A 26,583-nucleotide genomic window follows, 5' to 3' on the forward strand; every position below is an offset into this window, starting at 1 on the left:
GACATTTGTAGTTGCATGTTGCCATGAATTGAACCCAGGGGCTGGTAGCCCATAGTGTGGGTTTTGTGGGGATTCCAGCAGCTGGATTATTGCTGGGGGAAGGGCTGGTGTCCATCAGGAATGTCCTGAGGGGTTGCACAAGGAGATGGAACAAGAATTTCCTCTGTTATTGCTTGGATCTCCTTGGTGGGGCTGGAGGTGCAGCCTGGGGGTTGGAAGGGTGAAATCGTGGGGAGCCCTGTACCAGAGTGTAAAACATAGCTAGAAAGGACCACAGAAATCCCAAACTGGGATGGCTCTAGCCCATGTGCTGGGACAGCCTATAGGGAGAAAATTCCCTTTATTAGCCAGACCCATCCAGTTCCCTCCACCGTGCACAGTGACACAACTGCTTGAATAATTTTCTGTGCAGTTTGTTACACCCAGGAATCCTCCCAGGCTTTTTTTCTCAGGCATTCCTGTTCCCAGGAGTGCCTTTTTCCATTTGGTTGCCTCTTAGGAGCAGAAGGGGCTCAATACCATCCCCTTCCCAGCAGTGCTGCCCAGCTTGCACCTCCCAGGCTGTTGATGCAGGCACAGAGAGGTTCCTCAGCTCCCTGGGGATGCTGGGCTCTCTATTTCCAGGTACCTGTTGTCAAGTCCATACAGGAACTCTGTGACCAGAGGGAAAACCAGGTGTTTGTGGCTCTTACTTAGAGAAGATCTTGGTGAATGTGATCCTGTGCTGCCTCCATCAGTGTCCTGTAGGGTGTCCCAAAGCTCTAGCGTGTCCTTATAAATCCTTTGCCCTCAAAATTGCTGATTTGTAAGTAAACAAAGTGCATTAAGCAACAAACACGTTGTTGTTTGTGCAAACAAGCTAATTAGGCGTTATTTTCTATGGCAAAATAGATTAAAACCAGATTTTGCTGGATATCCACCCAAATTACCACCTGGCTGCTTGGCTTCTTTCTGCTGATCCCCACATATATGAATTTGTCTGTGCTAAGGCCTCAAAAGGTGCAAGTGCTGTTCCTCCTGCAGCTGTGTAAATATTCAGCTTGTGGTGGATTGCACTAAGTGCCTCCTAAATTATCCCAATTAAAAAGCAGTCTTTAGAGCTGTAATAGTTTTATTGAGGACTGTAACGCTTTAGACCCACAGATATATAAAGCAGTTAGTTTTATAAAGCATATAGGATATTAAAGTAATGAAAGACTTTAAATTGACATCAATTTTTAAGTAGAGTTACTTGCTGAAATAAATGAGTATGGCCTAAAAGTTGATGGCATGTTACAGGCCTGAGTAATGAACCCTTCTGCCCCCTAAAATCTCTTAGAATAAATAATGCTTGAGTAAGTCAGTGGTCATTAACTCTTTATCCTCTGAGAGCTACATGTTACATCTCATCTGATTTTCTTTTTAAATTCTTTTAACTTTTAAAAATTCATTTGGAGAGGAATTCTCTTCCCTGGAATACCTATAACATTAACCTGCCATGCCTTCACAGAGAAATAGAGTTGTGACTGGTATGGTGGTTGGCCAGGTGAAAATTCCTTGAGGAAGTTACTTTTTCCCTTTCCCTTTTCCTTTCTTTCCTTTTTCTTTTCCTTCTTCCTTTGCTGCCTGTGCTGTGCTCCATGCTTTCCCCAGCGGGGTCTTGGCATACCAGGCCTGGAGAACCAAAAAACATTTAATAAAATTAAAAAAAAAAAACCAAAACAGGTCAAGTCAGACTACTTAAACATTTTACTACTCTAACAGAGCATTCCTTTAAAAACCCAAACCTCTTAAAATCCAGGCTGGCTGGTGATGAAGCCAAAATGAAACCCCCAGATCTCTTGAGAACATTATTATCCCAAGAAGTGCAGCAATTGATCGAGCTGAGTCTCATTAACAGCAATACTTAGCTGGGCCATTTGTGTTGCTATAGTTATGGAAATGTTAAATTCCATGATCAACCCTATTTCCAGAGAATATAGCTCTTGTCAGAGCTCCCTCTGCTCCAGACTTGGCAACAGACAAATCATCCCCTTCTCGTGCCTCTGCAAATCGATGCAGACAGCTTTGATTTCCAGGAGGGAGCTTAGGAAGCAAAACAAACCCCCAACATTAAGAACCTGTTTATTGCTTTCAGATGCCTGTTCACAGGCCTGTGACTTGTAAATGATTCTGGTGCAGTTGCTCTGCAGACTTGCCCAGCTCCTGGGCTCTGGTGTCAGGGAGGCAGCTCTAGGCTGTGTGAGAGTAATGGGAAGTGAAGGAGAAGGGGAGGCTGTAAAGTCAGCGCTGGGTGGGAATTACTCCTTCCCTGTGTGTACAAGAACCTCACTCAGCAAAGTCCTGCCTGAACCAGAGATGCAGATTCTGCCAGGCATTGATAAAATGCCTTCCTTCCTGACCACGGGCTGCTATTTAATGCCACATCTCTGCCCGTGTCATCTCCAAGCTCCCTCTCAATGTGGCGTCCTGCAAAATCTGCCTTTTCCATCTGCTCCACCCCAAATCCTGCTCCCAGCTTGAGCCTGTTAAGGCATCCCTGAAGAATTTGCCTTGTCCAGTTGCCCAGTGTGTGTTACAGGAAGAGAAGCTGGGAGAAGAGGTATTGGAAGGAAAACTCAGCATGTTCCTCTCCTGACCCCAGATGGTCCTTCTTGGCGTCACCTTTTCATCAAGATGGGGTCAAACGTCCAGCTGGCTGCTGGACACTGCAATTCTGCTTTAATTATCTGAATTAGCTGAGCACCTTGCCTTCAAAAAGCCTGATAAAAACATCCTCCAACCTCCTGTGTGCCCACATCTGGGCAGGACATGGATGGTGGTGGGCAGGAACCCTGTGGCACTCAGTAAAATTTAATTTTCTGCCTTAGTCCCAGGCCAAACTGTTCCTGCTTTTGGGAGAACCACAGAGCTGGGATGTGTTCCTGTTTCTGGCCCTTCCCATGAGAGGGATGAGGTGGTGATTGTGAGTTTGGGCTCCAGCAGGAATTGCGTTTCCCTGGCAGTAGCTGAGGGAAGCCAAGACGTCTCTGGCCCTGGATGAGACTCCACGAGGCCACAGGGATTTTATTTCCCCCTCAGTTTTGTGTTCTGGGTGTAACATCCTCCAGACCTTAAGTGGGAGGTGGAGAGAGTAGGAAAGCTTGCCAAGAACTTTCTGGGAGCTTGGTAGGGTGAAAGAGCTGTTTGGTGGGGTGATCATCTCCCTGCCAGCTCTGGGTCAATGGCAAAGGACTCGAGGCATTTGGCAGGAGAAGCCAAGAGATCTGGGATGTCTCTTTTTGTTCTCTTCCCAATTATTTGTGCAAATATTTCACTGCACAACAGTAACTTTGTTTCTTTAACTGGTGTAACTGTTCCATGAAATGAATGAAGTCAACTCCTCAGACACAGCTAAAATAAAATCCTGTTTATCACCAGCATCTGAACTGGGAATGGAAGTTCCTGGCAGCAGTGACTTATCAATGTTAAAATATTTGGGTTTTGGAGGAATGATGTCCACAGGCTTTGGAATGAGTTTTCTTAGGTATCTCTGTGGCTGCCACATCCCTGGAAGTGCTCAAGACCAGGCTGGATGGGGTTTGGAGCAACCTGGTCCAGTGGAAGGTGTCCCTGCCCATGGAATGGGGTGGAACAAGGTGAGTCTTAAGGTCTCTTCCAACCCAAACCATTCCATGATTTTGGTCCAGTCAGAACTGGTGTGGTGATCTGGCTTTACCTCTCCAGAAATCCTTTCTGTGTAAGGATTTGTATCAACGACCCTGGTGCACCAATTTATAATTTCAAAAAATGTGAATGTGTAATTGGGGCAGAAATTTGAGTAAATGGAAAGGAGAAATCACATTGTCACCAATTTTGCATTATTTATATTAATTTTGCAACACTGGCAGAATATAAATGTCAGACTGGGAGATTCATGCTTTCAGGGATGAAACATCAAAGATTCATCACGGGGCTAATGTTCACTTGGAACACAGGGGTTTAGCTACCCCACTTCCACAAGGGACAAGGCAAAGCAAGGGAAAGGTCCAGAAATGGCAGTGATTGGAAGCTTGGGAAGAGGGGCTTCTGTGTGAGGAGAGATGGGGATTACTGGAGTTAATTAATGCACAAGGCTATTTTGACAATCCTCCTCCCCTGTGCCATGTCACAGGTGCTGCAGCAAGGCTCCATGACATTTAAGGGAAACAAAATTTCAACAGATGAAAGGAAATACTTTCTTAAGGGCTGTAATTAATGCAAGAAGATGATTGCCATGGGATGCTGAGGACAGGATCATTTGAGCTGTGTTCCAAATGAAAGGCTGCCTGGCCACTTTGTGCTGTACAGAACAGGCACATTTTATAGTGACAGGGATAATGTTTTCAAGTCAAACTTACACTAAATACTTGCATGTTTCAGGGTACAAAATGGATTACTACTTGGAGCTAGGAATGATGGAGTATTTTTTTTCCCTTTTGCTGTAGCACTGAACCATTAGCCTTTCCCTGAGGAGAGATATTGGTTTAGTGAGGAAACATGAGGGGAAAAAAAAAAAAAGAGTAATTTGCCAAATATCACAAATGCTGCCTGTGTTGAGCGAGCCAAATGGCTCTAAATGGAAATTGGGAAGTACTCAGCAGGGCTGGGAGAAATATGCACTATCCTTGGGTCAGCAGTGGGAGAAGCCTTGGAGAAAGCTGTGAGAATCAGCATCCTGCTTGTGGTGGAGGTGCTGGGATGTTGGAGGAGCAGGACAACAAGGAAACCTTCCAGCCAGGAAAAGTGGGGGTTTAGAAGCAGTAGGAATTATTGGGGCTATGGGATGGAGGAAGCTCTTTTGGTGTCTCCTGGAGCAGCACAGAGGTCTTGCCTCATTGGGAGCCCCTGTGTGGGATGCCTGCAGCTCCCTGGGGCACAGCAGGGCTCTGCCCAGTGCCCAAGGACTTGGTAGCATTTACCAGGCTTGAAAGTGATCCAGGGGTATTTGAGGCATGTGTGGAATCACAGAACCACAGACTGGTTTGGGAGGGACCTAAAAACTCATCCCATCCCACCCCCTGCCACAGGCAGGGACACCTTCCACTAGCCCAGGTTGCTCCAAGCCCCATCCAACCTGGCCTTGGACACTTCAGGAGCAGCAACAGCTTCCCTGGGCATCCTGTGCCAGTGAATAAAATATACTTTAAATGCTCTCAGTTTTACCCTCAGGATTTTATAGCCCTGAGGGGTGGAGCTTGAGGCAGAAACTAATTTATTTTAAAGCCTGGAAGGGGAACTTTTGAAGAAATTATTGTTTGAAATTATTTAGGAGAAGGGCTTAGATCTTGGACATTGAATGGCCAGGTGTTTTGCCTTCTCAAGGTGATCTATCCAGGCTTGCTGAGCACCTCAGCTCTGGAAGGAAAAGGAGAAATGCATGGAATTAATGGCCCCTGTGTGTTTTATCCATGCATGTGGAGGTCACTCTGCTCAACTTGAGCAGCAGCAGGTTCACCAAAGCACTCTGCCAGCTGTCCTGTCAAAATAAGCACTGGTTTGGCACATCCCAGATTGGGGGACATGGGTTTTGGTGCTGTTGAGCCCTAAATCATAATTCAAATAGTGAGGTGCCAACCCACCAGCACAGTGGGCAGGTCCCTACATCAACTGTGGCTGGACGTGGCAGGGAATGCTAAAAGACATGCAAGAGAGCTCTGGAAGTCACCTGGAACGCTTCTTCCTCCTCTTTGTACACCGGGTCGTGTCTGGCCAGAGAAGTGACAAACTCAGCAGTCCTCAGTGGCTTCCTGGCCATCTGCAGCAGCCTCAGCTCAGTCAGCACCGTGTGCACCACGTCCACAACGTGGCCCTGGGTGAAGCCATCCGACACCTGGGCCAGGCAGTTGAGGTTCACCAGCCTGGTGAGGGTCCCACCGTGCTGCAGGATGTAGTGCTTCCACAGTGCTGAGCATCAGGACATGGAAAAGAGACAATGTAAACACAGCAATTCAAGGAAAGCAGGATAAATATATTTATTATCTATTTTGATACTGGAAAAAGAAAATAAGGACTATCGATCAGGAAATTCAAAATTTTTTTTGTGTGTTCTCTTTCCTCTTCAGATTTGCAGCATAGGCATGTGTGCTTTTAAGCCCTTACAGATAATTTTTGGCCACCAGTCAGTACTTCTCAGCAAGTCATTAAGGGCAGTTAGAGTGGGGTGGGTATGTGTGTAAAAATGGAAAGAACTACTTGTGTGTGCACACAGAACCTGTCCAGTGTTCCCATTTGGATGTGCAGAGTTAAGTACCTTTACCAACAGCCTGCTTTTATTTCTCTGACCTTCATCACACCTTATTCCTGCTGAGCTGAGGGCTGCTGGGGTGACTCCATGTCCCAAAGGCTTCCAGCTATCAGGCACGTGTTGCAAGGTGCAAATTTTCTGTGATTGGGGTTTTGCTGGTTACTTGAAAGGTGAACTTGGCTGTGTCTTTTAGCTGTAAACTTCTGTGACCTGATTGGTTTCTTTGGGGTTGTGAAGTGGCTGAGATTTTGCTTCCAAATAACAGGAATAATACCAATCTTTTGGTCTGTTTTATGTTAAGTAAGGCTCTGTTTCAGAGAAATTTAGGAGAACTTTGATATTGCCTCCTCAGGCTTTGCTTTAAAGCATAATATAGAAATATTTGGAAAAGATTGGGAGGATTATGGGTAAGAGGTTAAAAAGTTTCTTGAATGAGACATTTTGAGTCTGCTGTGCTTGAATGCTCAGATGTAGCATGAAGATGTTGGGTGGAGGTTGGTGCTGCTGGAAAAGCTGCCTTGCTCCTCCTTGGACGTCGATACCACGGGCTGAGCCCATAACTATCGACAGCTCTGCACTGCATTTCTCACTCCAGCAATTTGTGGTCTCTCACTTGAATCGTGCCTGTGCTCAATAAATATTGGCTGAATCACTAATTCATAAAGGAGGAATTGATGCACACAGTCAGATATTGTGTGCTGCAGCTCCTGGTGCAGGTGTGTAACACAGGGCACTGCCTTGCTGGGTGATTAATGGCAAGAAATCGGTATGGGATTGTGACTCTTCAATATATGCAATGATTTCCATTGTATATTTACTGTTTCCACTGAGCACAGATTGGAATACTCTGGTCTGTAACCAGAGGGAGGGCTGCAGCAGACAGGTAGCTGTGCACTGTGTATTACAAGTATTTGTTATCTCGTTATTTTTCTGTCAAAACAAGTTTCTGTCTTTCTCAAATGGGGTGTCACTGAAAACTGACAGGATGGGGAGGTGAAGAGCCTATTTCCATAGAACTTCAGGGAAGGCTGGAGCTGAAGAACAAGCCAGGCACTGTCTGAAATGGGGCAACACAAAGAATTAAAGCTACACATTTATTCTGCTTTAAAATGCCACAAGTTAACTTTTTTTGGCATTTGGAAGTGTGCAGTTGAAATTCCTCGAGCTGGCTATTTTTTAGGACTCCAAGTTAGTGGTGAGAGTCCCAGAATGTGACAGTTCAACCCCCAGAAGTGAGCACAGCTAAATTCAGCTGCTGTCACCTCCTTTCTCTAGGTTTTGCTCTGTCTCCTTATCTCTCAGCAATTCCTCAGAGCTGTAACCCAACATGAAACACATGTTCCCTTGCTTGGTGACCATTTCCCATCCACAGCAGGAAAATGATGGAATGTGGGAGAGGTTTACGATGTGCTAGGCAGCAAAACTCTGTCCTGGGCCCACCCAAATGTGCATCACCTGGCTACCTGGGCTGCCTCTGAGGGATGCAGGGTGAAACTGGACTGCACAATGTGTTTGTAAGAGTTTTGTAACAAGGTGACACTGGACACAGGAAAGAGTACCTGTGTGGCAAGGCCCCTGAGCCAAATCTATTTTCTTTTATTGATGTTTATTGCAGACTTCAGGACGCTTAAAACCTCAAAACATTGGAGGTTTGTTTTATTTAAAAAAAATGTTTTCCTTAGAAGCTTTGAGTCTCAGTACATGGAATATTCAATGATTTTATCAGAATTTGGGAGGGCCTATCTATCACTGTAAACATTTGATAGACTAGACGTGCAAAATCATGGATGCCTGTACAATTTCTCTTGTGATCTGCAAGCACACAAAGTGGAATTTGTAAGAGAGAAAATGTAGTCCTTTTGACATGGTTTGGTTTTGGAGAGGCTGAGACGTTGTGGTGTTTAGAGCATGGGAGTACGGAGACTGGAAATTCAGAACTGCAAACAGAAACCAGAAATTCAGAATCCCTGTGTTAAAAAAAGAAAAGCTTAAAATATAAAATGTGTGCTGAAATAGGGAAAAAACAGCTCAGGCTGAGCTTGGTGCACACTAAACTCATGGAAAAATGTGAGTTGCTGGCGAAAAGTATTTTAAACTCTTCTCCCAGCTTCCACTTTTATTATTTGGCCTTTGGAGCAGACTGTTATGATTTAACCTACATTTTCAGGACTTGAGACACACCAGGGGCATGACTTGAGCTGAAGGGCAGTTCTGAGCATAACCAGGCAACAAGCAGGAATTTTAAACAGTAGGATTAACCACGAGGATGACTGAAATACTTGCCAAATCTCGTCAGGTAGTCAGGCTTCGGGATGAGAATGATTTTCTGGTAAACTTTGCAGAAAGGTCCCAGATTGGCATTGAAGGGCCTGCTGGAGGTGCCCACCAGCAGAACCCTGTCCTTGGGTTTCAGAGCCCTCAGGAACTGGGGCAGGAGCTTTGCCAGGCGTTTGAAGTTCACCTGCAGCACGTGGAAACAAGAGGAGAGACTTGTTAACAATGCTGACAGCTCCGAGTTAATGAGCTGGAGCTGTACCTGCTGCCTGCAACAGGATTTTGGGTTTTTTTTTAGTGCTCTGCTTGTATTTGGTATGAGCTGATGAGATATCAGCACAAGTAGGAAGATTCTGCCTCCTCAAATTCAGGTAAACACTTGATTTCTGCTTTGTGGGTTCGTGCCAGTGCCTTTCACTACTGAATTTACTGGTCTAGTTATTCAAAGGCAGGAAGGGAGCAACTAATTTAAAGAAGGAAATCTTTGCTTCCAGCTCAAGGAGAAATATTGCAAGGACCTGCACACCTGATGAACCTCGACGGTAGAAAATTGTAGCCTAGTTTGGAATCCTCCCAGCTCTTGGAGGTTATGATTTTCTTGACTTCTAAGTGTGAAAACTACACTCCCTATTTTTTTCTATGCTTTCTAACTTGCTGAGGCTCTGAGAACAAAGGTTCTGGGAGCTCAGAGTTCATTTCTTTGCAATAATTTACTACTTGACTTTGTAACACATATTTAACTACTACTTACAGAACAGATGAGTATTGAGCAGAACCTTTTATTGGAGGGTTATATTTGATAATGTTCAAGTGAATATTGGCTGGAGAAGCCTAATCAGATTGCTGTGGTGTCATTACTGTTAATCAATAAGCTTTCCCACAAGTTTTGGGGTAGAGTAGCACTTTTTTTTTTTTTCCCTAAATAAGCTTAACACAATGCATCTGGTGGATCATTTTCTTCTCATGGTCATGCCAATTTTCCAAGTTTCCAAATGTTCCAAGTGTGCCAATTACTTAATCAAGATAATGAGTTGAGCATGTCTTAGCCCCAGGGCTGAGGGCCCCCTTTGGGGCACAGCCAGGGTGACATGGCCAGCCCATAGTTTTGCTCCTGGATGAACTGTCCCTCAGTCCTGGTGGCACAAATGTCACCCTGGCATTAGCACAGTGCCTGATACTTGCTTTGGCTTCTGAAGGCTGAGCTTAGCTCATCTTTTAGGCTGGGGCTGAGAGTAGCTTGGTCTAGTAGAACATATCCCCGCCCCTGCCAGGAGGTGGAACAAGATGACCTTTAAGTCCCCTTTCAACCCAAACCATTCCATGATTCTCCAAAATTCCAGCACTCCCAAGGGACTTCTGCCTGTTCTTCCAGGTTCATGCTCTCTCCTCTAAGTGTTGGATGTGCTGTGAACAGTTTGGGATGTGTGGATTCCAAGCCTGAAGCCAACACTCCCATCAAGGGAAGGTCTTGGGATGGGTACAAGGGGCAGAGGAGATACCCTTGACTCTGAAGTGGGCAGGACAAGAAAATTTTGCACACTGATGGCAAAGCAAGCAAGGATCATGAATAATCCAGCCCATTTTGGGCACCTAATCTCAATTTTAATCCCCATCTGCATCTTCTGTCAGGGTTTGAACCCAAGAGAAAGGTTCCCTCTTGTTGTGGGGATCACTGAGGGTCCCTCTGATGCTTTGTGAAGGCTGCCCTAGAACAGAGGCCAGGCAGAGTTACAGAATAAAGCAGGGATTTATTAAAAGGATCTCCTCCATGGATCCACCTTGGGCAGCACAAGAGCCCAGCCAGGGCTGCACCCAAGATGAACCAAAATGGTCCCAAAATGAACAACTGGTCATGGGGTCTCTCACTTTTATGAGTTCTGGTTCATTTGCATATTGGAGTCCATTGTCCAATTACAACTTTAGGTTTATGAAGTTCCACCCTTCTTGTTTTTCTCTCTTCAATTCACCATTGTTTATGCTCTTGGGCCTGAGATTTGGATCATTTGTCCTTGGTCCCCAGCTAGAAAAGGAATTGTTTTGTCTCCCTACTCTGCAGAGAGCTCACCATCCCCTAATCTGAAGCTCAGAAGTGCACACTAAAGCAGCACAGAATCTGAAAAATAGAAAAGCTAAAACCTGAGGCACCACCTCTGAGGATCACTGCACATCCATCACCTCACCCAGCCCTGGCAGAAGGAACAGCCCCAGCCAAGGTTGGGTTGCCTTGTGTTGCCTTTCCAAAATACAGGCTTGTGACCACCTCACAGACATTCTAAGATAAAACGTTTAATTTTTCACATAAAGCTCGAAAAGCAAAATATTTTGCAGGCAAGAGGAAGTGGGGTGAATTGCTTCATGCTGTGAGTATGGGGCAGTATTTTAATTCTCTTTCCAAGCCACACAGGAGAGGAAGGAATGGCATTAGAACTCCTGGGAGCCCAAAGAAAATAATCTGTCATTGTAACTATTTAACACAGGCTCCTTGTTTTTGCAGTGGAAATTTATCCTTGTTACTTTATTGTTCACTTTGGCTCCATCCAATTTCTCAAATTAATAGAGCTGAACAATTTAAGCTCATCTCAACTTTTAGCTTCTTGCCTCATATTTTGAAATTCTCCATTATTCCCTTTTACTTTCTAGTGCACTGATGAGCGGTGACTGGACTATTTTTAAATAAAGCAAGGATAGGTGCAAGAGAGAAATGTGACCTCTTGGGGGCTCTTAAGAAGTCACAAGACTCTCTTAAAAGCTAAAAAAAAAAAAAAGTTAGTGAGAAGCTATTATCAAGCAAGCTTTGGCAGGTCTGGTCATAGTGGTATGTGCTAAGCTAAGGAATACACATGATCCTTTGTGTGGGCTCTAGTGCAACAGGAGAAATTATCTGCACTGAAATAAAGAAGAATTCACCTCTTCTTCTCCCTTCGGTGCCCCTTTGGAAAATACTCTCTCTGTGTCTCCAATCCACACGACTGAAGGCTGCAATTCCTTGCCCACCTAGGAGAAAATGGGGGAGAAAAGGCAAGGAGCTGATTAAAACAGCTGCAATTTCATACTTGGGAGCATGTCACTGTGCTTCTGAATCCAGATTTCAGCAGCTCAATTAGCCTGGCTTATTTTTTATCCCTGGGAATGTTCAGCAATCATGGATAGCACTGCTCAGCAGCCTTGGCAAATCCAGCTCTTTCTATTTAGGCACTGAGCATTAAGAGCCCACCCCAAACTGGATCATTTTGTCTGCTATGCTTATCTTTAATTTCTCAGCGCAAATTCAGTTGTGTTCCTGCAAAAGGAAGCTTGGATTTGGTGTTCAATGGAAAGTCGTGGTCCAAGAGCAGCTTTAGGCTGAGGCTGGGATCTCACCCTGGTTTTCTGGATGGGGAGACAGGCAAAGCATGGCTGTTGCATGAGAGGGAAGGCACTTATCGTTAAGCAAAGCAGATTGTCAATCTTTTGGTTGAAACTCCAGCATTTAATTTGCAGCAAGCCCAAGAATTAAATTTGAAGGGGGGGGGGGGGGGGGCATTGCCCAAAAGTGGGTTTTCCTGCTCCAAAATCAGAGGCACGATACCCCTGGTTCACAGCAGGATGGCAGCAATGCTACAGGCTTTTTCCACATCTTGCACTCTTCCCCATTGCTATAGAAACACCAGAGGTTGAGCCATTCCAGAGGTTTAGACATTCTGCTGCCAAATTTTAATCACTTTCCAGTGGCTCTCAGAGTTTGCTCAGCAACAAAAAGTGACGGCTCGAGGAGTCAGCGGTAACGAGAGAGAGAGAGGCACAGCATCCTTCCATCCTGCCTTTTTCTTTTTTTTCCCTTTAATTCCCCCTAGTTGAAACTGCTGCTTCCAGGAAGGCAGCTTACAAAACCCACGGGCTGTGTACATCACAGGCTCCTGTCTGATTGACAGCCAGGCAGGAAGAATGAATTTGTGAGCATGGTTGCTCGCAGCACTGCAGCTGATTTTCATGGTTGTGTGTGTGCAGGAGGGGTGGGCTGGGGATGGGGAAGAGCACAGGACACAAGGGCTGGTCACTTTGTTTGCTGTGCTGCTGATGGGGTGGTGTGGAAGCAATGCCACCTTCAGCGTGTGACATTTTTATGGCTGGCAACTGGTCAGTCCCAGAATATATCAGGTGATAGCTCCAAGTCCAGAACAGTTGGATTGGAGAGTCCTGGAATCATTTGGATTGGAAGGGACCTTTAAGCTCATCCCATCCCACTCCCTGCCATGGGCAGGACACCTTCTGTGGAAGGTCCCAAGCTGTTCCAGGCCTTGTCCAACCTGGCCTTGGGCTCTGCCAGGGATCCAGGGGCAGCCACAGCTGCTCTGGGCACCCTGTGCCAGGGCCTGCCCACCCTCACAGGGAAGAACTCCTTCCCAAGATCCCATCTAAACCCATTCTCTGTCAGTTTAAACCCATTCCCCCTTGTCCTGTCCCTGCTGGCCCCTGTCAATAGCCTCTCTCAATTTTTCTTGTAACCCTTTCAGGCACTGGAAATGATGTCTCAGGTTTTAGCTTTTCTAGTTTTCAGATTCTGTGCTGCTTTAATGTGTGGGTCTGGGTATCCTGTTATGGGATGGTGAGCTCTCTTCACAGAGCAGGGAGACAAAACAATTCCTTCTGTGGCTGGGGACCAAGGACAAATGATCCAAATCTCAGGCCAAGAGCACAAACAATGTGGACTGAAGAGAGAAAAACAAGAAGGTTGGGACTGCATGGGCTAAAGCTGGAATTGGACAATGAACTCCAATATGCAAATAGAGCAGAAGTTATCAAAGTGAGAGACCCTGTGACCAGTTGTCCATTCTGTGGCCATTTTGGTTCATTTTGGGTGTGGCCCTGGCTGGGCTCTTGTGCTGCCCAAGGTGTAACCATTAAGGTCTTCTAATAAATCCCTGCTTTATTCTTTAACTGTCCAGCCTCTGTTCTAGGTCAGCCTTCACAAGATATCAGGAGGGGCTCTAAGGTGACCCCAAAGCCTTTCTCTTTTCTAGGCTGAACAATCCCAATTGTCTCAGCCTTTTCTTTTAGGAGAGATGCTCCATCCCACTAATCAGATGGGTGGTCTCACTCCAACAGGTCAGTGTCCTTCCTGAGCATTTTGCTTTGGTGGGTGGCAGGAACTCAAATATTTAGTGTTAATAGTGAAGATCGAAAAAAAGAAAAATAAAAGCAACATATTAGAAAAGGTATCAGATCCCTGAGGGGCCTGTTCAGTGCCTGTGCCTGATGCTGGAGTGGGATGTGATAGGGAAATAAGGGTGGGGGAAGGTTACAGAGGCTACAAAAGCTGTTGGAAGAGGCTGAACACTTCTGGTGTCTCTTTGTCCTTTTGGTGGGGTCATCACAGGCTGGGAGGAGGGGATATTCCTTGTTTGCTTTGGAGATGGTTTCTGTGGTTTCTGTGGTGAGCAGCCCCCCTGAAATGCAGCCTGAGGTCTGAAATCAGGTTATACCTTCATTTTAGCTCTTACAGGAGAACGCTCACTGTTGGCACACCTTTCATCTTCTTTGCCCCCTTTGTTTCCCTACTAAGTGGAAATATAATGAATAATCTCAATTTTGGCTCCTAAAGAGAGAATGTGCTGTGTTTTCTGTTTTGAGGCAAAGAGCTAAATGTAGAAAATGGCCTGCCTGTGTTTATTGCCCAGAGAAGCTGTGGATGTTCCATCCCTGGAAGTGTCCAAGGCCAGGTTGGACACTGGGGATTGGAGCAGCCTGGGACAGTGTAAGGTGTCCCTGCCATGGCAGGGGTGGGATGGGATGAGCATTAAATTCCTTCCAACACAAACCATTCCATTATTCCATGATTTTTCAGGTGTTAATAGACATTAATATAACCCAATTCAACACACTGTGTTTGAGTCTGGCTGTTTCTTCCTGGAAATCCAGATGAGACTCCCAGAATCCATTGACATCTAATTTAAATTGTTGGCAGATCTGTAGCTGCCTGTATATCCCCCTGTGAAAGTGCTCCATTTGAATTATCCACGGACAGTTTGAATCCATGGATAATTAAATGCACTGTACGTAATTAATTTGTAATTGAAATTTTATTAGCCTTGCTGCAATTCTACAATTTGTTGGAGCTGCCAGCAGATGGCCCCTTAACCCTTCTAATACCACACTGAGTGAGATTTGCTCTTTGGGAAAACCATTATGGAAAAAAAAAATCCCTCTCATCCTGCTGTCAAGAGTCATCAAAGATCAAACAGCACTTTGGAAAGCCTTGGGTTCAACTTTTCAAACCTGGGAGCCAGAGTTTAACAGTTAAATTGTTACACTTGAAAATGCAGGAATTTGATTCTTGCCCAGCACTTGAAGGATTTGATGGATTTTTAAATTTTTTTTAAAGACCCAAGATTTTTTGGAAGCTGAAGTTATTGCTGAATATTGCTTAATGATCTGTAGTTTATACACCCAGAAAAGCTGCACTGAAACCTGTGATTAGACCTTATCAGTGTATTAGACCTTATCATCACCAGGTAAATATTCCTGTGCGAGTGATGATGCCACTGTATTCTGGTTTGTGAGGCAGAAAATGGCTTGCAGCAGGATAAATTTAATTTTTAACCTTAGGGTAGCACAGGTTCAGGCTGCTTTCTCATAGAAATAACTGCATATTTGAGTCCTGTTGATACTTTACACTTCAAGGATCTCAGAGTTCCAGCAGGCTGAGCTGCAGTAAGGGCAGAATTGTTTTGGATGCTGGAAGAAAGATTCACTGTACTGTTCCCAAATTTTAGCTGAGGTGGGAGAGTCTGGTGGCATGGAAATGCTAATCACACACAGAATTCTGTCATCGTACCAGGACAAACTCCTCAACCTGCCAGAACAATGGCATGGCTGAAGGGACAATACAGCAGCAGTTATGAACAAATGAACACGAATCAGTGGGAAAAAATTAAATTAATGGCAGGCTTTAAAATTCTGTGGCCTCTAAATGCTGGGGTTGTATAATTTAATCAAAATAAACTCCATCAGATCTCTTTTTTGGGTGTAACCTTTGTATAGTCACCTCTGAGCTGCTGAAGAGCAGTCCCAAAGAGGCTGATAAGAGTCCCCCAGCAGTGGTGGTGTTGAAATATTTCTGGCCAATATTTTTCTCAGTGGCCCTGCACAGCACACAGTGAGCTGTGACACACACACACACACACACACACACACACACAGCTTCCCTGCTGGCATTTCCTCCTGGCCACCTCTCTCCCAACCTTTTAGCCTGGCCAGGGCTGCACTAATAAGGTTTCCCACGTGTGGCTCGGGGCACAATGTGCTCTCTGTGTGCTCTGTGGCCCTGGAGAGGGGATGAGCCCTGCGAGGGGCTGTGTCCCTCTGCTAGTCATTAACCCCCTGGCTGCCCCGTGATTGTCATTTTTATTGCCCTGCAGCTAAACCTCTGAACTACCTGGGCTTTTGTGGCACTGAGCTGTGCATTCTCCCCTCTCCCCACCGTCCTGTCTGGATCTGATTTTGCTTCCATGCCTCCTTCCCTGCCCTTCCTTGCATCTTTCCTGTATTTTATGGGGACGCAGTAGAGCCAAAAGACTGCTTGGCACAAGCTGGCAGCTCAGTCTGAGAAATGGGGCTTCCGGTGTGGAATATTTCAATTAATGTTGAAATTTCAATATTTTCACATTTTAAATTAATATTATTTAATTTCAATTAATATAAAAATATTAAATAATATTTTGTTACATTTAAATTGTTACATGATATTATATTGAAATAATATTTCAATGTTTTATTGAAATAAATAATATTTCAATGTGGAATATTCTGGGTCACACTTCAAGGGTGAGTTTTGTTTTAGGGGGGGATTTCTGGGAAGTGCTTCTCTGCTGGAGACAGATCCTCCCCTTTTTGCTCTGAAGCAGAGCTGACTTGGCAGGATTTGCTCTTTGGAGAACACAAGTGCTCAAGCTTGGTGTTTGCAGCCTCTTTCAATAGTTTTCCTATTCAATATCAATCTCCCTTACATCTCCTCTGAATAGGCAGATTGAAATGTTGGTGTTTTCCTGCTCTGTTATGAGAAGTCATTTCCTCTGAATGACATAAAAATGCCTGCCTGGAGTAACACTCAAGCCTCTCTTGGATCGGGGCTGCTGTGTCTCCCTGAAAAGGGAGGGGACGGGGGGGAAAGAACTTGGCTTTTGCATCTGAAACAAATTAAAGTTTCATTTTTTTCCCCAGTCCTATTCACTTGTTTAGGGCGTCTCCCACGAAACAACTGCCAGCAGCCAACGCTTCAGTTATGGAAGGAAAGTTTCCTAATGGTCATTTTCTGCTCTCCAGAGTTTCCTTTCATTACAGAAACTCTTTTGTTTGCACATAGGACAGGTAATCAAAAGTGTGAGGTGACTTCACCTTTATCACGGAGCACCATTAATCCTTATTTACTAAATCCTGGTGTTTAAGAGTGGTTGTGTGGATCAGAAGATAAGAGGCAAAGAACTGTCACGTTTCCTGTCATTCACTCACAACTTGCAGTGGCAGGTCTGTCTTTTGCTTGACTAACTCTCCATAAAGGCACTTCTGGGAAGCTGGAGTACAAAGCTGGCTTGACAATGGTTGCTGTTTCCAAAAAACCTGCCCAGAAGTGTCTGATTATGGAGATTTGTGGCATTTTCAGTGATCTCTGCACACAGGGCCCTCAGATGAGTGTTACTGTGCTGAGTCAGGTAAGACTGAGAGCTGGGAATATTAAATATAAAATGTCAGCTGCAAGCTACCAACTACATCCGTGGTTTGTCTGCCACATGTGCCACTGTCCAGTGCAGTCTTGCAGTAATTCAAATAACCAGCTTTTTGTACCATGATGAAAAAATGAACTTTTTGGGGAGCATAGTTACCACTGTTCAGCTTTTCTCTTGTCAAGGAATTTGTCTTGAATGTGTGTTGTTTTCTTCAGCTTGGGTAGCAGTAAATTCCTGCAGGATAGAGGAGATTCCTTGTCCTCTGATTCCTCATTAAACTTTCTCCTTAATACACAATTTTCTTTGTTGCTACTTGTGCCAGTTTCTTTTTGTCTCCTCTCTGTGCACCTCTGGGTAAAGTCAGACTCTATTATCTGTGTTATCCCATGAAAACCCTGAAAACAGCAGCTAAACTCCCTCTCACTCCAGTTTTATTTTAGCCCCAAACAGCTGGATTTGTCCAGATGTGTATCACACTCCAGCCCCTTATCTCCACAGCTCTCCTCTGGAGCTGCTTGTCAAGGTCTGTTCGAACGGGGCAGCCCAATACTGGATACAACGTCCAGTTGTGGTCTCATAAGTGCCCAATAACAGGGAATAATTGATTATTTTAAGGTGTTTGCTATATTCTTGCTGGTACAGGAAAGTATTGGGCTGAGTTAGTTCTGCATGGACTTGAGCAGAAAGAGGGGGAATGAGGCACATTCGGCATTGTCAGGAATAAAGAGGTGGAATTTCACTGCAGAGGTGAGAGCCTGTCTGGGGGCAGGATTGTTTCTAGCCTGGCTCTGAGAACCTACAGGAACTGAGCTGAAATCTCAGCAGATGGGGATGTGCTGGTGACTCAGCCATGGGGACAGAAGGTGATGGGAGAGGTGAAACAACCACAGGAACTGGGAATGAAAATGGAACACTGTGAATTTGAATGCTGCAAGGCCAGGCCAGTGTTGGGTCACAGGGTCATAAACTGGTTTGGGGTGAAGGGGCCTTAAAGCCCATCCAGTGCCACCCCTGCCACGGGCAGGGACACTTTACACTGTCCCAGGCTGCTCCAAGCCCTGTCCAACCTGGCCTTGGACACTTCCAGGGATCAGGGGCAGCCACAACTGCTCTGGGCACCCCTTGCCAGGGTTTCAGGGCCCTCACAGGGAGGGATAGAACAGCCAAGAAAGAGAAACCCTGTGCTGTGCCATTGGCTGTGCTGTGAGACCAGCAGAGTTTGAAGCAGTGCTGCTGCTGCAGTTGGAACAAGTCACCTTTAGGTAAGCAGGGTTGCTGTGACTCCTTTGCTGTGCCTGCAGCAGTGACTGCTCAGCATTCCCACTCTGCCTCCATGGCTGCTACAGGTAAATTAATCCTGGGCTGTGACAAATATGATCCATCACCTGGGAAAGCCTCACCACTGGGAAAATACAACAGCCCTGGACAGCCCTGATTCCATGGGATTATGAGCAACTCCATCCCAGTAACTCACGGGGCTTCACTGAAGTGTCACTGTCTTTTCCAAGAGGTTAAGTAGAGAGAAATAAGCTTGGACTGCTCCCCATGATTTTGAGGAAGTTATTTTTAATTAATGTGGAAAAATGTAGGGGTTTGTATGTACCTGTAGGCACACATATACATGATGTGTGTATATATGCTTATTCACATGTATAAATACACATTTTATGGACACTCCTCTTACTGTTCATATTATTTATGTGCAAGTATACAAAAAAAAAACCCTTGCAATCTTCAGCTGGAACCTTGTTCAGGAGTACAAAGGCTTCCCTCATTTCACCTGTGCTCAAAGCCCTTGTGCTCTAGCTGGGACTCAGTGAGAGCAGGGACAGTGTGTGCCGAGCCTGCAGCCAGAGCTGAGCTCTGCCATGGACGAGGGCAGAGAAATGAAGTGCAGAGAGGTGACCTGTGCAGAGAGGAGGGACTGTTAGCTCAGGATAATGGCTCTAAATCGTGCCAGGGAGTGCCAGGCCCAGTGTCAGTGGCACAGCATCAAAGGGGTCTGATCACAGCACTGCCACCCCTCCTCTGGCAGTGCCTCTTTGCTCGTGGCTGTTCTGGGAATGGAGGCACCTGTCACAAAACCTGCTCTAACACCACATTCCATAAAATACAGCTGATAAATCCCCAGCAAAGCCAATTTTAGTAGACCACTGGCAGTGGAAAAAGATTATCTTTGGCTTTTTCCTACCTTTTTTTTTTTTTTTTCCCTGTCTGGAAATGTTTACCAGCTCCCATCCAGAACAGAAATGCTGAGGACTTAGAATCTGGAAGAAATCTTGCCAGGATAGTGTATTTTTAAATTTTTTTTTTTTTTTAGGAGGGTTTGGGCTGTGTTCTTCACAGTTCATATGCCTGCTTTCATTTCCAGACTTCTCATACATTTCTGTTCCTGTAATCCTGAACCAGGATTCCTTCTTTTGAAGAACTTGCTGATAGGTAAACAGAGAGCAATATAGGGGAGAGAGCTCTTGTCCAGCAACAGCCCCAGAGAGGAAATTTCTGACCACCCCCAGCCTAGCATTTGATTAAATGCTGCATGGCAAGCATTCCTGGCTGATGTGCACATAAACAGAGAACAGAATTTTCTTTATCTGTGCTGCTTTTCATATTCAAGGTAACACAAAGCTCCCATAAATCTTAATGTGAAAAATATGGCTGCTCCCAGTGATTTCTCCAGGGGCATTAAATCCTCTGCAGAGCTGCACAACTGGCTGTCAACAAGTGGTTTCACAGAATCACAGAATAATTTTGGTTGGAAAAGACCTCTAAGCTCAAGTCCAACCTTTGACTTATCACCACTTTTCAATGAGTCCAGAGCACTGAGTGCCACATCCAGTTGCTCTCTGGACACCCCCAGGAATGGGGACCCACCACTCCCTAGGTAGCCCCTGCCAAGAGCTGGCAGCCCTTTCCACAAAGAAATTCCTCCTGAACACTTGAAGGCAGGGAAGGAACTCCAAATTGGGTTGAGCAGCTTTGCCCAAGCTCCAAGAACCAATTCTTGAATTCAAGAATCAATTCCCCAAGAACCACACCTTGAGAATCATGTGAAGCATCATTATCAGGCCATCCCTGCCTGGATACTTCCCAACGTTGGAAGGAGTGAGGCTGAAGAGGTTGGCTCCTGTTTCTGTGCAGATGGCATGGACCAACATTTTCTTTCCAACACCAGCAGGTCCTGCCAGCAACAGGGATTTCACCAGAGGAGCATTCTCATGGACAGTTTGGGAACCTGTAAAAAGTCATAAGGCACTATTATTGCTTTCATTTAAATCTGCCATAAAGGTAATGGAATGATTCCTCCTTTTTTATTCACCATAAATAATTGATAATGTGAATTAATTGTTTCTTTCCTATGGCATGAGTGCTCTTGAGTTCAATTCTGTATAACCAGAGATAGTGAGAATCCAGCAGATTTAACATCTCTGTTTGGAACAAGACTCATCCACCCTTGTCTGATGGGAAAACTTCACTTTTAAACCCATGTGAGCTAAAAGAATGATTTTGAGACTAGAGGAAATGCGAGTGCCAGGCTTGCTGTGCTTCCTTTGCTGTGACTGCTCAGCATTCCCACTCTGCCTCCATGGCTGCTACAGGTAAATTCATCCTGGGCTGTGACAAATATGATCCATCACCTGGGAAAGCCTCACCACTGGGAAAACACAGGCACAGTCAGGTTTAGGTGGTTGATGGGGATGGAACTCGTCTTCCCTGCAGCTACCACCACATGAATCGGGGATAGGTGGAATGCTACTTGCACTCCAGAGGTGGAAGTAGCAGGAAATGTCAAATGTTTTGTCCATGCCCACTTTGCCTCGATGCCTAAAGATGTGCTGTGTCAATAGTGGTGGTTTTTATATGTGTTTGAAAAACCTCTGTGAGCATCCACTACATCTGGAGGTCCCTCAGCCTGGTGTCCATCAGATTGTGGCAGTGAAAGTGGCTCCAGAACTGATGGGCTGCAGAGGGAGCTTTTGCCTGAGGCTGGAGAAACCCTCTGGGTTAATGGGGATGGCTGCTGTTTAAAACAAATGCAATCAGGGTGGTTATCTGTGTCCTAATGGTTTAACATCCCAAATAAATGACAGGGAACTGAGCACGGAGACAAATGCCATTATTCCAGCGTGGTGCAGGGTGTAGGAAGTTGTCAGCCACCCAGGCTTTATTAATATTTGGTCATTCCATAGCAATCCATTACTATTGCACAAAGATTTATTAGGAGGGGAGCAGCAGACTCCTCTGTATTAAAGATGAAGTATAGCTTCTACTATTCTTTCTCCTTTCAGCTGCTTGTAATTTTCTTAATGCCATTTAAGCTGGGGTTTTCCTTGCCATAGGTGGCTATTTTGAGAAAAACTTTCATTTCTGTGATACACAATTATCTCATGATGAACTAGTTTGGAGACCAATTAAGTGAAATGTCATCTGTAACAGATCACCGCATAGGTGAAACCATTCCTGTACCTTTTTTTTTTTTGGCTCATGTAATATCTTTTGTTACTCAAAGGCATTTTTCAAGCTGCTCTTGCAAGCACCTTTTGTTTGTTTAACTAGTCCAGGGGTCTCCTCTCCCTAGAATTTTTGCCAATACTATAAATGACAGAAAACTTATGGGTTCTCTTGATTAAGGGGTGTCTCAGGGCTTCATTTCAGATCAGATGGTGTCAAAACACAGCTTTGGAGGCATTTGGGGATATGTGAAATACATTTTGCAGACATGGATAACTGCTGACTAACTCAGCTGACTGCAGTCAGACTTCAGCCAGCCCCTGAGGGCTTACCCCAAACCACCTGAGAGTGTTGTTCCAGGTGGGAAGAGCCCCATCCAGGCTGAAGAGAGAATAACGTGAGCACTTTGGAAGGAGGGAAAACCAGAAGTTCTGTGTCAGCTTTGCTTGTGTTCCAGAGTGGGAGGCAGGGAGATGTTGGTGTTTTTGCCCTCTCAAGCAGATGAGCAGACACTGGCACAGCCTGGAGGAGTTAAAATCTCCCTGAGATCCACTCAGGAATGGAAAAGGATGCAAGTGAAGTATTGAGGCTGGAAAATCCAATCAGGAGTGTAAAGGGAATCAAATGGGGTTTTGAGTAAAGGCCCCCGAGGACAGGCACTTCTTGCAATCACTGGAGTTTGGCATAATGCCATTCCCAAGTGAAATATGGGATGGATTTTACACAAAAGGCAAACAACCTGACCTAGCAAAGCCTTGCTAGCTATTGGCTAAGCCTGGCATTAAAACTGCAAGGGCATTTACAAGTGTTCTCTGCCATGTACAAAATGTATACAGACTAATTCCTCCAACAATTGCATTGTGCAGCACTGAGTAATGTTAGCCAGCTTGTAAAAGGTAAATTGCAACCTTAGCCCTTCCCTTAACTTGATTAATTTTGATCACTGGAGCTTGTTTTAGCTATTATCTTTCCCAAGTGGATTCCCTTTATGTGCTGCCATTCACAAACTGTTGCCATGCAAACAGAGATGGGCTGGGGAGGGGATGCCTGCCTCTCTGCACTGCTAAAGTGATCCAGCCCTCACTCTGAAGGCTTCATTGAAAAACAATTAAGACTGCAAAATGCTTCAGATTACCACTAATCAACCCTGTCAAAGCCAGTAAAATGCAGGTTTCTGACAGAAGCAAAGCCCTCTGGTGTGCTCTTACCCAAGGGCAATATTCCATAGAGTGCCACGAGCTGTCTGACTTCTGGGATGGAGGGCATGGGCTGGGCACCTGTCTCACGAAGGACGTTCCTTAGACAGTCGTAGTAGCCTGTGAGGAGGAAGCAGGAGCTCAGCAAAGGTGACACTGTTGTTGTAGAAAGCATAACTCAGGGAATGAGTGTGTGCCTCAGCACAGGGCTGTGACACACGCCCAGCAAAGCCAGGCTCAGGGACTCAAGCTGGGCAGTATTCTGGTGCAATGTGGCCCTGAGAAAGGTGAAGTGCAAAGGGAAATTGAAGCTGAACAGGCTGTGGAGGTTGTTCAGCAGAGACCAGACGGTTTCGAGTAACCTTTTAAAGAAACTTTGTGGAGAAGAATCATTAGCAGCGCCATAAATCACGCTGCTGGCAAAGGATTCCTGGATTTGGGATTTTGCAGGGCTAGAATCCCAGTGAACCATGAGCTCTCAGAAGGATTTCAAAAAGGGGGAAAAGCTATTTTAACAAGCTTTTCCCTGGCTGGGTCCCATCTCGGCTCCTTGCTGTGTTAGACATGTAAGTGTGTCACCTCATTTGGTGGGGCTCTCTGCTTTGCAGTTCACCTCTTTTTTATTTTTTTCCCCTTTTGTTCAAAAAAACCTCCACAAAACAACCCAAGAAAACGAAAAATCCCTGACATGAACTGAAACGATTCAATCTTGCCTTGGCTCTGGTTGCAGAGCTATAATCACATTGCTTGCCCTGTCAAAGTCCACATCCAAGCAATGTTGAAGAACAAAGATACAAGAGTTTGGGCCACAAGCAGGAAAACCAGTTGTGATATAGTCAGTGATTTTTTTTAGCATAAATTACATGTCATTATGGTGATTATTATTGGAAAATAATAATATGTTATGTTTTACTAGAGATAAAAAGGCAGAGAGCAAGAGATCTCTGGAGCAGAGGTAAATTAGCAGTGGTTAAGAGCAAAAGTGGAGATAATTTGGGGGCAAAAAGGCAGAGAAGCCCTGGTGCAACTGCCCCCTCCCTTCTGAAGAATAAAATTAATTTCAGGTTTTATCTTTTATTTAAGGAGAAATCAAAAGAACGGGATAGGAATTAATCTTCACAGATTTAATTAGAAGGCATCAAAGGGTTTAATTGCAACTGCACATAAATCACAGTGGATATTCTCTGACTAATTTAGATAAGGTCACCAAGAAAATTAGTTCAGTGATGTCAGTTTGTCATAGAGGGGGGACATTTCGTTGCCTGTACTGGCTGTGTAGCACAGTTCCACTCTTTGTCCTTTCCCCAGGAACTGGAAGTGACCTTCCTTCGGCTCCAGCCTGGAAGGCTGAGCAGATGAAGGCTTCTTGCCCTGCAGGCTTTGACTGTGTCCTTGGACACTTCAAGAGAGTTTTCTTGGATTTCAAAAAATGGTTGGAGATGTGCTGTTTTAAAAACATTTGTAGTGGGGGAATGTTTGTTGGACAAAAGTGACCTTGATAGGTTGGGAGAACAGAAGAAGAATGAAAATCTTCCTTTACTTGGTGGTCTTTAATGAGCATGAAAGGGATGGGACACGTAATTCAGAGAATTGACAGCTCTTCAGAGGAATGGGCAGAGGGTCTGGAGGCTGAACTGGTGCTTCTAAGAGTTTGTATAAACATGGCATTTGGGGGTGATAGGAGAGCATTTCTTTTCTGCCTTGGCCTTGTACTATCAGCCTGTAGCACTTCTACTTCTGGATAGCTGCAAATTCAAACCATGGCCTTCGAAATACCTCAATCCTGGGTTTTTTTTTTTGCTGTTAAGATTCTGTGATTTCACTGTGTGTGACCAAATGTTTGTGGACATGGTGTTAGACTTCTCTAAAGTCTGAAAATGTGGGTTTTGGGGTTTTTTTACCCTTTTTTTTCCTCTGTAGAGCATAGACAAGCAGGTCTGGCTTAGCAGTTGCAGCTAACAGAAACCAGACAAGAGGAGTGTGAAATGCAGAACTAGGCAGAGACACATCTTACTCAAATGAAGGGCCGGATATGCCTCAAAGCACTGCTCAAAGTTCATGGGCAGTCAGGGAGGTGCAGGGAAGGGGCTGAGTCTTTGCAAAAGAAAACAAAAGCTGGAGGTGCAATTTTTGCTGCTCTCTGGGAAATATTCTGCATGGATGATGAGCCCTGCTCTGTTAGACTTGCAGTGTCTTGCCACTGCCTGGCAAGGGCTCCTTAAAGGGTGTTCTGGTTCCACCTCAGAGTGGTTGTGAGATCCACAACCATTGAAGGCTGCTGGTGTTGCTGCCTGGAGTTAAACACCAGCTCTGCAAACACGTCCTGGCTTCAGTAGCAGAAGTGAAAGCTCCTGAGCAGCCTTGATTTGCATACCTGGCTTTAGAGATTCAAAGTGCAGTGACTCTTGAACTCAGTCTCGACTGGAAGTAGGGTCAGTGAAGGTGGAATGGCTGGGGGCTTGATCAAACACCATGTTTGCTCTAAAAGGGATACTTTACCAATGTAGTCAGAGAGATTCACATTCTTGACTTGCATGAGCAATCCTTCTTCTGCAAGTTCCTGGTACAGGGAATCAATGGTCCTACAGGCAAGAGACATCACTCAGAAATGGTCAGGAAAAGCTCAGTGCTCTCAGAGCTGAGCCAGCCTGAGAGTTACTCGTATGCCCAGCTTTATAAATGGCTTTTGTGGCTCAGAGGTAGCATGATTATTGTCATCAGTGTGAAATCAATAAGCACAGTTTCTGTCTTGTGCTGAGGAATCTTTTTCCCTCCCTCACACACTGAGTTCCCCTCTCCTGCTGGCTCCATTTACCCATTTCCAGGTGACGCCAGATCAGTTATGACTTGTGTAATGGACTCATTCATTAATATCAATTACTGGGAAATTATTTTTAAATTACACAATAATGGCAATCCTAACACTACTATACCTGTTCACCCAGCTCTCCAATTAGTACTAATTCATTAATTCTTCTTGGAATTTATTGTGTTGGCAACAGACAGCCTCATCTCTCTGGGAACACACTGGGAATGCCTCACTCAGATCCAACACCTGCAGGGTTGTGGTCAGAGGGGGATTGGGGCAAAAATGTCCAGTGGAAGTGTTGCCCCATCCCTGGCAGTGTCCAAGGCCAGACTGGATGGGGCTTGGAGCAACCTGGGCTAGTGGAAGCTGTCCCTGCCCACGGCAGGGGTGGCACAGGATGGGCTTTAAGGTCTCTTCCAACCCAAACCAGTTTGGGATTCCATCAAATGCGCAAAACTTCCCCAGTGGAAGTTTCTCCCTATCTCCATTAGTGGCTGGAAGTAGTTCCCAATAATGAAGGAGTTAAAACACTTAAATTCGTGTCTGGTTTTCTATTGATGTGGATCTTCTCTACAGTCTCTTTTGGAATTCTAAGTATGAATTTCAATGACATTTCTGGCCCTTGGTTTTATAGAGTAATACTGCTTCCAGGATGATGTGTAAACTGAATAAACCTGTCAGAAATTCTAGTGTATTACCAGCGTAAACAGTATTGATTTTAGTCTTTTTAGATCTCTCAGTGTTTTTCCACACTTTTCACATTCTTTCCTCTCAATTATTCTGTCTTTCTCACCTATCTTAATTGGGATGTCCTGGTCTGGCTACAATAAATATATTTAATAGTGCCTCTCAGCTGGCTAATAAACCTACAGGTATAATTTGAGGTCTGCAGCCTTTTTTCCATTT

General features: G+C 45.0%; 1 protein-coding gene across 2 annotated transcripts in view; it reads right to left on the reverse strand.

Moving 5' to 3' along the window:
* Window positions 1-1,412: 1,412 nt before the first annotated feature.
* DRC11 (dynein regulatory complex subunit 11) overlaps window positions 1,413-26,583 on the reverse strand; it is a 99,695-nt gene continuing 74,524 nt past the window's right edge. The window contains exons 13-19 of one of the 2 annotated variants that reach the window (XM_085585542.1): window positions 25,368-25,450; window positions 22,881-22,988; window positions 20,259-20,455; window positions 11,426-11,512; window positions 8,528-8,705; window positions 5,666-5,904; window positions 1,413-1,653 (exon numbers count right to left, since the gene is read on the reverse strand). In XM_085585542.1, the coding sequence (XP_085441668.1) occupies window positions 1,546-1,653; window positions 5,666-5,904; window positions 8,528-8,705; window positions 11,426-11,512; window positions 20,259-20,455; window positions 22,881-22,988; window positions 25,368-25,450 (1,000 nt within the window). In that variant the 3' untranslated portion in view covers window positions 1,413-1,545. The remainder of the gene's footprint in view (window positions 1,654-5,665; window positions 5,905-8,527; window positions 8,706-11,425; window positions 11,513-20,258; window positions 20,456-22,880; window positions 22,989-25,367; window positions 25,451-26,583) is intronic. The other variant, XM_085585543.1, reaches the window with a different exon arrangement.

Source organism: Lonchura striata, chromosome 7 (genome assembly GCF_050655825.1).
Source record: "Lonchura striata isolate lonStrDom1 chromosome 7, ASM5065582v1, whole genome shotgun sequence".
NCBI classification, from domain to species: domain Eukaryota; kingdom Metazoa; phylum Chordata; class Aves; order Passeriformes; family Estrildidae; genus Lonchura; species Lonchura striata.